Source organism: Galeopterus variegatus, unplaced genomic scaffold, assembly GCF_000696425.1.
Source record: "Galeopterus variegatus unplaced genomic scaffold, G_variegatus-3.0.2 Scaffold2888, whole genome shotgun sequence".
Classification (NCBI taxonomy): domain Eukaryota; kingdom Metazoa; phylum Chordata; class Mammalia; order Dermoptera; family Cynocephalidae; genus Galeopterus; species Galeopterus variegatus.
In genome coordinates this window covers 188,586-201,391 of record NW_007728999.1, presented here as the reverse complement: position 1 = coordinate 201,391, position 12,806 = coordinate 188,586, and the positions used below count along the sequence as shown (strand labels likewise).

Here is a 12,806-nt window from a genome sequence, read left to right as displayed (position 1 = left end):
GGGGACAAGAATGCTTCACAGATGGTGCTCTGTACATCCATCGCATCCCATCCAGAAGTACACAGACTGACCAATCTAATCTAGAGATGTTAATATAAATTAGCAGGTTCTGTTATTCTGCCCCATTCATTAAAAGCTTCTTATCAATCTTTCACCTAATGGTCTTGACATCCATTGATATTACCACCAAGGTCCATTATTTCATAAATAGAAAAATGTAAATTTTGAATTCTATCATTCCTTTGACCTTTACTGGTTGGAATTCTCTAACAATAAAGAACTTTCCTTCACAAACTTTTGGTTGTCTTGAAATATAGTTCATAAAGGAAAGGCAAGAAAAATGCTCCACTCTCTCCCTTTATTTATCAATAATGCTCTAGTATGGTCCACAGCTGATCAACGCATTTTGCCAGAAAAAAGAAGCTATCAAAGGTGATAAAGGTCATAACAAAAGCACACAGGACCCAATTTGAGGGGATTACCACTGGCCCCAGATAGGACAATTTAGCATGAAAAAAAGCTACAATGAAGTAATTTTTAAAAATTTAATGCAGCAATTATAACATGGGTGACTTTAAATTTACAAATAATTTCTTTTATGTTTCCTTTGTTAATTTTTACTTAAATATTGGCTGCAGCCAGAGAATGTAGAATGTAGAATATATTTCATGAACAAATTTAAAAAATTTTTCTCATTTCCAATATTTTAACAGAATAAGATATTTGAAGTTCAATAAGGGATAAATGTTGGTGGAAGGCATTTCTACATTCATTATTCCCATAGCCTTTCATACGAATTCTCAAAAGAATAATATTATGGATGATGATAATAGAAAATTTGGTAGCTTAAAACAACCATTTTATTATAACATGGTTTTGTGGGTCAGGAATTTGAGCAAGGGCTCAGCTGGTCGATTTTTCTATTCTATATGGTGTCAGCCAAGGTCACTAAGTGGCATTCAGCTGGTGGCTGGTCTGCAGGATCCAAAACTATTTCATTTCAAATGTCTAGCGTCTTGGTGGGCATGTCTGGAAGACTTAGGTTCAGGAGGTGCCTCTCTGTCACTATGTAGTCTCTGGGCCTCTCCATGTGGTCTCTTTAGCAAATTAGCCAGACTGTTTAGCATGACAGTTCAGGTCTTAAGAGAGTATTTCAAAGGATGAAGTAACCCTACCACTAAAACCTGGGTCCAGAAACTGGCACAGCAGTACTTCTACTATGTTCTGCTGGACAAATCAGTCACTATCTGCCCATATTCAAGGGAAGGGACATGGATTTCCCCTCCTGATAAAAAGCGTGACAAAGAATTTGCAGCTATCTTTGCCACAGTTTTATATCACCATTTAACAAATGAAGAAATTGTAGTACAGAGCAGTTGTGTCTTGTTCAACATAACACAAGTAGGAAAACGATGGAATAGGGTGAGAAATGCCTTTCATATGTTTGTTATGTTATTAGGATTAGTTTTTAAAACAAATCAGCTGAAGTCTCTGGTTTGAGTGACAGTGGAATACATTAAATTAACACATTCTTTTAAAGGCATAAAAACCTCATGCTAAGTCAGTTGTATGCATGAAGCAGAAGAGATTAATTACTATATTCATAGAATGTTCTATAACACAGGACTGAAAAGACTTTCCTATATTTTTACATTATGAATTTTTAGATGATGGGTAAGGTGTGAATGTTGTCTAAAGGCCTTCTTACATTCCTTACATTCATAGGGTTTCTCACCAGAATGAATTCTTAGATGTTGAATAAGGGATGAATTAAGTCTAAAGGCCTTCCTACATTCCTTACACTCAAAGGGTTTTTCACCAGTATGAATACTCTGATGTAGAGTAAGTTTTTGGCGCAACCTAAAGGCCTTCCCACATTCCTTACATTTATAGGGTTTCTCACCAACATGAATACTCTGATGCTGTGTAAGTTGCGAGAGTAATCTAAAGGCCTTCCCACATTCCTTACAATCATAGGGTTTAACACCAATGTGAATACTCTGATGTGAAATAAGTTGTGAGTAACGACTAAAGGCCTTCCAGCATTCCTTACATTCATAAGGTTTTTCACCAGTATGAATTCTGTAATGGAGAATAAGATGATAACCACGACTAAAGGTCTTTCCACATTCGTTACATTCATAGGGTTTCTCACCAGTATGGGTTCTCTGATGGAGTGTCAGTTGTTGTCGCACCCTAAAGGCCTTCCCACATTCCTTACATTCATAGGGTTTCTCACCAGTATGAAGTTTGTGATGTACTCTAAGCCCAGAGCCACACAAAAATGCCTTCCCGCATTCTTTACATTCATATAGTTTGTCAGCCATATTAAGCTTCTGATGTCGAGTAAGGTGTGCATACTGTCTAAAGGCCTTCCCACATTCTTTACACACATAGGGTTTCTCACCAGTATGAATCCTCTGGTGGAGAGTAAGTTGTCCTCGCACTCTAAAGGCCTTCCCGCATTCTTTACACTCATAGGGCTTCTCACCAATATGAATTTTCTGATGTACTCTAAGGTCTGGGCCACATATGAAAGCTTCTCCACATTCCTTACATTCATAAAGTTTTTCACCAGAATGAAGTCTCTGATGTCGAGTAAGATGTGCAGTCTGTCTAAAGGCCATCCCACATTCCTTACATTGGTAGGGTTTTTCACCAGTATGAATTCTGTGATGAAAAGTAAGTTGTTGGCGCACTCTAAAAGCCTTCCCACATTCCTTACATTCATAGGGTTTCTCAACAAAACGATTTCTCTGGTGTGGAGTAACAGACGTGCATTTCTGGTAAGAGGACACTTTTTCAGATGCAATTTTTACTTGACTGAAATATCCCTCTTGAGGTCCCTCTTCTTCAAATTGTCTTTTGGGTTCCCAATCATTTTTTAAAATGAGGCCCTTAAGGCCATGGTTTTTAATTCTTTCCATTATTTTCCACTGGGATAAATTTATTTCATAAATGTCATTTCCTGAAGATAACTTCTTGGTCTCATACCTAGTATCCAAATCTAAAAGAAAACAAGAAAGCAAACACATGTGCTTTTCTTTTGCTAAAAGAAGCAAAATATCTACAGTAGAAATAAAAGAAAACAAAAGAAATACTCAACCAAACTCTAAAATATTCACACAATTTGTAATAAATAAAAGAAAAGCAAAAGGGAACACCACGAAAAATGACCGTTCATATAAGAAAATGAGATTAGTGATTAAGTAAACATTTTAAGCCAGTGGTTCTCAGAATGAGATGTGGATCAGAATCACCAGGCCACCTGTTATAAATATTGAGGTTTAGATACTACCAAACCACATAGATCAGACTCTGTAGTCCTGGGCAGTCCTGGGAGAATATTTACTATTCTCCACACAATGATTCTGATAGGGATGAAAGGCTGAGAGTCCATACTTAAATTTTTTTAACAATATTTCTTTATTCTTAGAATAAAATCAAACTCACTGTGGTTAACAAGGCCTCTACTTACTATAACACATCACCTCAAACCACTGTCTCCTTCACTACTGCCTGGAGAGGACTCCTTTCAGATCTTAAAACATGTCCCAACTTACTTCCATCTCTTAGAACTTTTCACAGTCTGCTCTATCTCCCACAAATCTCCTGATTGGGTTCTTTGCATGGCTGGCTCCTCCTTATCCTGAAGTCAGATTAAAAGTCACTCCTTTAAGGCTGACTCTACTGACAGTATCTAAATCTATGTTGTTATTCTCTATTTCCTGCTTTTATAACACCTCTCAGTTTTAATTGTATATTTATTAATTTTTCTAATTATTATTCTTCCTATTCCTACCAGTAAACCTCCTCAAGGGCAGAAACATTCCTAGTTTACTCTCCATTCAGTAATAAATTCATAGCACACAATAAGTTTTACTCATATAATTCCCATATATATTTGTTCTGAATATATCTCTCTACTTTTAATCTCTCACACCTTACTGCAATGATTAAATATTCTCTTTATTCATCCAAGCTAGCCCACCTAAATAAATGAATGGAAAATGCGGTTGTATATTTAAACACATTCTTCCATTGCTTATGCCCTTATCTATGTAGTACTCTCTACACTGCCCATTTCCTCCTTCACATAGCTATGGATTACTTTTTCTTCGTCTCTACACCACAGCAAATGTACTAAGGATTTCTACTTAATCTCCCCTTAAGCTTATTCTATTACGAATCCATTTTATGAATGTTCAACTGGTTTTGTTCTTTCCTTCCTTTGCTCTGGTCTTTTCCTTTCCATTTCCTACGAAGGCAAGGCAATCCTGTATTTTCTAGAAACACATACCAATGATTTTTCAGACAAGGAAAACATGTTTATATCTTACTGAAGTTCTTATGAAATTCTCAGGAAAAAAAAAAAGATATAATACATTAATAATCAGTAATGTGGACAAAAGTTCTTGCAGTCATTTGAATGTGAAGGACTTGCTAATAAAGGTCATTTTGGATTTAGATCAGAGGACAGCAAGCCTGTAGGCAAAACAGCCAGAGGAAAATCTAAGTGGTGAATGAGTTGTGTAGGAGAGAGAAAAAGTTAAGGTCTTCAATTATTACAATATGGTATATATAAAAAAGTTGAGGGGCCGGCCCGGTGGCGCACTGGATAGTGCGCCGCTTGGGAAGCGCAGCGGCGCTCCCGCCCGCGGGTTCAGATCCCACATACAGACCGGTTCCCGCTCACTGGCTGAGCGAGGCGCGGGAGCAACACTGAGGGTTGCGCTCCGTTGCCGGACACGGAAAAAGACAAAAGACAAAAAAAAAAAAAAAAAGTTGAAATCATATAGACATTTTCTACTAAAACTACAAATTAATAACAAAATAAAAAGAAGCAAAAGTAAATCAACCCAAAAGTTTTAGTCTCTTAAATAACTCTTAGATTAATAAGAAAATATCATCCAAAGCAATATTTTTATTTTTTAGAAAACAATAGTAAGTAGAAAAAACACCAAAACAATAAAAACCCTACACATAAGTATTTATAAAATATAACCATAGTGCTTAGAAGAAAATTCAAAAACGAAAACACAGAAGAATGAAAGAAAAAAACTTGTTAAAAATCCCATTTAAAAAATAGAAAAAGAATAAAGTAAATTGAAATAAAGCAGAAGAAAAAATTAATTGATATGAAAGCAGAGTTAGAATACAGAAAAAAAGAACTAATACATAAAGCATAGGCAGCAAAAGTTTTTTTGTTTGGTTGGGTTTTTTTTGTTTTGTTTTTTTTTGTCTTTTTTCATGACCGGTAACGGGATCGCAACCCTCGGTATCGCGCCCGTACTGCAACCGGCAACGGGATCGCCACCCTCGGTGTCGCGCCCGCACCGCGCTCAACCAGTGAGCGGACCGGTCTCTATATGGGATCTGAACCCTCGGCGGGAGCGCTACTGCACTCCCAAGCGCCACACTCTACCGAGTGCGCCACCGGCCGGCCCTGGTTGTTTGTTTTAAATCAGCAAAATAAACACACCATGGTCAATATAATGAAAACAGCAAGACAGCACAGGCATAGAAATAAGCAATGGCAAAGTGAAAATAATCATGAATACTGAGGATAGTTGGAAAAAAGATGACTTTGCCAATACATTTTAAAATACAGCTAAAATGAATAATTTTCTAGGAAAATACAATTTACCAAAACTGATCACAGAAGAGATATAATGTTTAAACAGATCAATTTCCATAGAGCAAACAGAGAATGCGGTCAACTTACCATCTCCTTCCCCCAAGAAAAAAGCTTTAAAACTTTAAAAAAGGTTACTAAAGCTGTAAAGATAGGCCATCCAAATTCTATTTTGACAGAGAATTAAGAAAAAGAAAATCTTCCAAACTGTTTTATAAAGTGATATTGCACTAAAGATATCTCACACACACAAAAAAAACTACACACCAATTTCCTGAATACTTATGTAAAAATGCTAAACATCTAATAAAACAGTACATTTAAAGACCCAGTGTCATTTATTACAAGAGTGTTAAAATGTTTCAAAATGGGGAAATCTATGAAGATAATTCAATATATTAACAGAGCTAAGAAGGAAAAGAAAAAACCACTCCATAGATGCTAAAAAGGCAACTACAAAGACAAAAACCATTCCTAATTTTTAAAAAAAACTCAATAAAACAAGAATAATTCCCTAAAATGATAAAATATATATTATCTTACCAAAAGACAGCTTGTCTACCATTACCATTACTATTTAACCATGTATTGGAGTTATTAGTCAATAGAACTGAATATCAGAAAAAAAATCAAAGGTAAAAGAATTAGAAAGAATGAGGTAAAAACTGTATTTCCAGACAATATGCTTGCATAATTTGAAAACTCAAGAGATTTAATAATATAAACAGTAACAACATTTAGTAAGGTAGCAGGATTTAATATAAAAATACAAAAACCAATAGCTGCTATATAAACATTTAACAGTAAAATCTAATGGGGGGAAAAAAGACCCCATTCGCAATAGTAACTAAAAGGGTAAATTTAAAATATGATGGTACTTCAAAAAGTTTGTGGAAAAATAGAATGAAAAGATAATACAGGGCCGGCCCGGTGGCGCACTGGAGAGTGCGCCGCTTGAGAGCGCGGCGGCGCTCCCGCCAAGGGTTCGGATCCCATGTGGAGACCAGTTCCCGCTCACTGGCTGAGTGCGGTGCGGGAGCAACACCGAGGGTTGCGATCCCGTTGCCGGTCCCCGGAACAGGCGCGACACCGAGGGTTGCGATCCCGTTACCGGTCAGTAAAAAAAAGACAAAAAAAAGGAAAAAAAAAAAAAGAAAAGATAATACAAATCTTTCTATGAACTTTTTGAAGTAAGCTTGCATATACATAACCTTTATGAGGAAAACTTTGAAACACTCACAAGCATTTGGCATTAGATTTTCTAAAGAAATCACACACCAAATCACCATGGGGAGATTATTCTGCACAAGGTGAGAGTGGCCTACCAAGGGTGTTCATGCTAAGAAGCTGTTCATCAAGGTGCACGTGTGAAGACAGTGGCAAAGAAACAGGATAAATGCTGTATTCAAGGTGGCCAAGTATACTGAATCCTGCGGACTGTCTCTATTAGACCAGATAACCACTACTATCCTTTGGCTCCAAAGGAGGCAACTGACAAGGGGCTACAATATGAGAGACAGGCCAGTGGCTGGTCATGTCTAGGGGACAGAGCCACACCACAGCCCAGCTGACAAAGTACTTCCACCTCACAAGAGGCAACTGTGTTTGTTCTAAACAAGTTTAGGCCCGTTTCACTCTTTTTCTGCAAGTATCTAATCTAATTAAATAATACACAAACTCATGAATAACTATGAGAAAACAACAGATTCCTTGAAAACTTTGAAAAAACTGGTCATAAATACACATTGTTAAAAACCACAGCTGTCGGGGCCGGCCCGGTGGCGCACTGCTACAGTGCGCCGCTTGGGAAGCGCAGTGGCGCTCCCGCCGAGGGTTCGGATCCCACGTACAGACCGGTTCCCGCTCACTGGCTGAGCGAGGTGCGGGAGCAACACCGAGGGTTGCGATCCCGTTGCCGGTCCCGGTCCGGTACGGGCGCGACACTGAGGGTTGCGATCCGTTGCCGGACACAAAAAAAGACAAAAAAAAATAAAATAAAAAAATAAAAAAATAAAAAAAAAACCACAGCTGTCAAAATTAAGTGTGAGAGAGACAATAAAACACAGCAATCAAGAAGTATGCTGCACTTATAAGGGTATTTGAAAAAGTTCATGGAAAAATAGTATTAAAAGATAATACAAATCTTTCCATGAACATTTTGAAGACCCCTCACATTGCAAATTTGGTTCTTGTTCTACTTTAAAAAAACTTAAAACCAGGAATAGTAGACTATGTATTATGTGTGTGGTTTAGATGAAAAATTAAATACAGTGAGGCACAACAGACAGGAAGGCTTGAACACATATCAAAAATATTGGCAAATAGACATACATCTTAATGTTCTGAGTTAAAAATCATACTTTCATGGTATGTACATGTAATATTCAACCCTTTCTATGAATTAATAGACCAATTACCAGTCCCAGTTCTGTTGAATCAAAGGATTTCTATTCTATTAAGCACTGCTGCAAGAGCACAGAAAAGCCCTTTCTTTGATCAGGTAAAAATAAACAAACATAAAAAAATCATAAACATGATTTCCCCTTTGCAAAGAACCAGCTTTAAGTGTAAAATGTCATATAAATCACCTGGCCTTACCCTATATGGGCATTGCTGTATCAACCACTTTGCTGTACTGATACAAGAAGATCTGGGATATAAAAGCCTTGGTTCCAAGGAAGTCTTATTTGCATTTTAACACAGGGGACAATATACAAAAATATGGAAATAAAACGACATCCAGCAAACGGTACTTCTGAGAATCAATTTTAATCACATCCTGAATAAGCCCATGCTGAATACTAATATTGAATAATCCTCACATTCTGTTGATGATTTTCTATCTTATTCCAGTGAGAAAACAGCAATAGAATATACTGTCTTCTCTCCACTAGCCTGACCTACCTACCTGCATGCATAACTGCAGTTTTCCTTTTTATTCCCTCTTGTTCACTGGATCCTACCCCCTCCCCCAAGTCCACTGCTCCCACAATTATGCCTTCTTTCTACTGCATCAAGTTCTTCCACCTACAGAATCATTCCCATGAGCACACAACCATGCCCTAGTATCTCATATCATAAAAGACACTCTGTATAAGCCATATCTCCACTGTAACTATCAACCCTATTTCCCAGCTTCCCTTCATACGTAATTCCTTCAAAGAGTTGTCTTATACTCCTTCTCAGCACTGCCTCACCTACCCTTCTCTCATTATGTTACTCCAATCAAGTTTTCATCCTGACTCCACTGAAATCATTCTTGACAAGGTCATGAGCATTCTCCAATTTGCTAGAACCTGAGGTCACTTCTCAGTTCTCATTCTCTACTCCCTCTATCTCTAAACATTTTCTTTTGTTTTTATTTGATCTCACTGGCAGTTCCTTCTCTATCTCCTTTGCTGTCCCTTCTTTCAAAAGTCTAAATGGTGGAGTGCCCATGAATCAATCCTCAGGCCTCTTCTGACCTGCTCTCCTCTATCTGCATGTCTTCCCTAGGTGATCACATCCAGACCCATGGATTTAAATTCCAACTGTAGAGACACCCACATGTTTATCAGGCTGTAATCTCTCCCTGAGCTCCAGGTGTACATATTCAACTGCCTACTCAACCTCTCAGATTGGATAAATAGAATAATTCAAACTTAAAATATCCAAAACAGAAACTTTTAATGTTGACCTTCCAACATGCTCTTCCAGTCTTCCCAGCCTCGGCAAGATAACACCCTTATCTCCTTTTATATCACTCTTTCCCATTTACTCCATTTATAATTCCATCAGCATGTTTTTTGACAGTACCTTCACACATATCATGAGTGTAACAGCTTCTTCTACTGCCCGCCATTGTCATTCTTATCCAAACCACCGTTATGTCTAGTCTGAACAACTGAAATCGACGCCATACTGGTCTTTCCTGCTTTTGCACTCAACCAGAGGGATCGTTTTAAAATACAAACAATCCACGGCTTCCAATTTCTCTGTTGATTACATTATCTTGTCCTTGCCTAACTCTGATCACACCTTGTTACCTTCCATTCTCTTCCCTCTTCCCCTTCCCTTGTTCTGGCCACAATGGTCTTCTTGTTATTCCTCAAACACCAAGGCTAGCTCTTCATTCAGACCTTTTCTATCTGCACAGAATGCCCTTCTCCCAGAAAATCACATGGCTTGAGTCTTTATTTCATGTCTCTCCTCAAATATCACCTCCTAAAAGAAGCCTCCCCTCATTTGTCCATTTTTCTTTATTCATGTTATATTCCAATAAAACTTACTTAATGGATAAACAGAAAAAGAAAAAAAATAATGAATGATCTTGTTTAAGATGTCTAACTTTGAACCAACAATTGTTATTTTGGCTAAATGCTTCCTGATTAAACTGATATTATCTTATTCACTCGGAACCTCTGCATTTCATTTTCTTTGAGTATTAACAATTGTAAGTGTAATTTAATTACCTAAATGTAAATAAGAAAATAGGTTAGGATTGAGGGGGAAATAAGCATGTTTTTCCTTCCTTTGGTAGAAAGTGAGTCAGAGATATAACATTATAAACAGTGTGGGCTTGAAATGTCCTTATAACTACAAAATAAGAACAATTAATCTAAAATAAGTCTCCTCAGCCAGGCCTGAATATACAGAGAACAAAATACAAAATTACAACGTATGTTTCTGTATAAAAAATTTTAAGGAATCTTTTTTAACAAGAGGTGTAAAAAGAGATGAAAATAGAGCAGTGGTGGAAGGTTAACCAAGGGAACATTCTCCCCTTTGTCCACTACATTCATGTTTCTTCTTAATGTGCAAGTAGATAGACACGTAGATGGAAAAGGCAGATAAGAATGATAGTCTGTGATCCGGGATCTATCTTCCAGACTAATTCATATGAAACTTTAGTTGCTGATAAAACATATAGTATTCTATTATCAAGCCTAGTCTTTTTTTGTAGTCTTTTATTTCCCATTTAAAAATGCATGAAAAAAGTTGAAAGAAAAAGGCTTCCCTGACTATAACTGAAATAGCCTTCCAATCCTACACCATTCTCTATCCCTCTACTCTGCTTACTTTTCTTCATAGCATACTTAATATACCATTTCCTATTTACAGTTACTATGTTTCTCTTATTATAAGGTAAATTCCATGGGGATGGGGACTTTATTGGTTTTACTTACCACTGTATTGATAGTGTCTATAATAGTTCCCAGCTCAGGAATTATCTACATATAAATGCAAAAGTGGAAAGCAACTAAATCAAAATATACAATGGCTGTCAATAGTGAACAAAAAGAGGACTTTCCCACTCCTGGCCCCTTCAAACGGGAAGGAAATTGGAGAGAAAAAAAAAAAAAGTAATGGGAAAAAGAAGTAGTGCTTTTACTATCCCCAGCTGAGATCTTAATTTCTCCCCAGGTCTCAGACCTTTCTTCCTTGGTCCACGGACCTTTAAAGAAGGTTTTCTAAACAATATCAGAAGGGTGTACCTCTTTCCCAATTAGTTGGGTGGTTTCCTATAGTAATGGCTTTCCCCTTCCTGACTGGCCCTCACTTACCTGAATATTGTCTTCGTCCTTTCCTCATAACTTTCCAGGGCTCTTTTCCTTGCTCCAATAAGGAAATCACATCTGGTTTAGAAATGAAGCATCCCGCTTAGAAAAAAAGAAATATAAGGTGATATGAAAATAAAAAATAAATTCAAAATTACTTTGATTCAGTCTTGATTAAATTTGCAATAAACTAAAGTCACAACAGTAATTGATAAAGCCTTTGAAACAAAGAAAGGAAAGATGGTTTCAAAACACTCACATTAAGGTTACACAATAAATAGAGATTAGAGAAGGAAGAAAAATGTCTTTCTAAAATTTATATTCATACAAGTGTTCCTTCTTCAGTGGCAAGAGTAGATAAGATCACAGACTTCCTTCAAATCCTGCCTCTGCCACATCCCAGGTGCGTCACCTTGGGCAAGTTACTTCTATGCTTTATTTTCCTCATCTGTAAAGTAGGGATAATAATAGTACCTATCTTATATGATTATTGTGAAGATTATATTAAAATACATCTATATCTAAACATTGCCTGGAGTATATATGCCAAGCACTACATACAGTGTATTTTATTAGTTATTGTTATTTTGCTGACAGGAAAACAAGAAGCTTCTTGAGACATTTACTGTTATTTCTTAGGATATTCAAACAACATTAAATGCAAAGTTTTGGGATTTTTAACTTTCAATCATAAAAGTTGTTTATTAACAGAGTGAATGAGTTCTCTTGAATTGTAAATAAACTCTGCCATCCATCTGACCACTACATAAAGTATATGTATTCTTTTTATGCTCAGGAAACAGGGTCCAGTTAATTTACTCATAGGTATACCAACAAATAATAAAACATCTAAAGCAATTCTGAATTCAAACAAAAAGTGAAACCTCCTTTTTCCACACTGTTAAGGCTGCAAGTTACCCAGATTTCCAATCCAGCCCCTTCATCATAAAGGAAGGCCTGAGGGCCTCTTAAGGATGGGAAAGATGAATATGCTTAATGGAGGTGCTCACTTCCACTCCTGTCAGAATAGGGAGCAGAAATTTACATAATTTCTTAAAAGATATTCTTGAAAGCTCCAGAGGAGAAAGCTAATGTTACAGAGAACAGAATCCAAATTACTAGAGGAAGATAACCTTACCCAGGGAGACCAAGTTGCTGTAGTTCTCCAACATCACATCTCTGTACAAGTGCCTCTGTTCCAAGTCCAGGTATTCCCATTCTTCCTGAGAGAAGACTATGGATACATCATTGAACATCATTGATCCCTGAAATGACAAACCGTATATTACAACTGAAAGAAAATTTGTTTTACGATGGTAGGAGAAGAGATGGAAGAGATATTGCAGGCAATGGACCATATAGCAAGCAAACAGGCTTGGTCTAGAAGCCTGTAACATAGTGAATTAGGAAATGAGTGTGCCTGAAGCAGAGTGCCTATGTGTTCCTGATCCTGTTGCTACAGAAAAAGCCTCTTACATACTATGGCATACCTTAATAATCCAAACATATCTGGGAAAGAAAAAAATAATCAATTTTCCAACTAAATGAAATACTGTATAGAAGCTTTCTTTCTGAAATCATCAAGATCAGAGCAGAACTTAATGAATTTGAAAACCAAAAAACAATACAAAAGA

At 36.9% G+C, this 12,806-nt stretch overlaps 1 protein-coding gene across 1 annotated transcript in view; it reads right to left on the bottom strand.

Moving 5' to 3' along the window:
* Positions 1-448: 448 nt before the first annotated feature.
* The window catches only part of ZFP82 (ZFP82 zinc finger protein), a 16,060-nt gene continuing 3,702 nt past the window's right edge, over positions 449-12,806 (bottom strand). The window contains exons 2-4 of the mRNA XM_008583325.1: positions 12,311-12,437; positions 11,179-11,274; positions 449-3,007 (exon numbers count right to left, since the gene is read on the bottom strand). Coding sequence (XP_008581547.1) covers positions 1,641-3,007; positions 11,179-11,274; positions 12,311-12,437 — 1,590 coding nt within the window. The 3' untranslated portion in view covers positions 449-1,640. The remainder of the gene's footprint in view (positions 3,008-11,178; positions 11,275-12,310; positions 12,438-12,806) is intronic.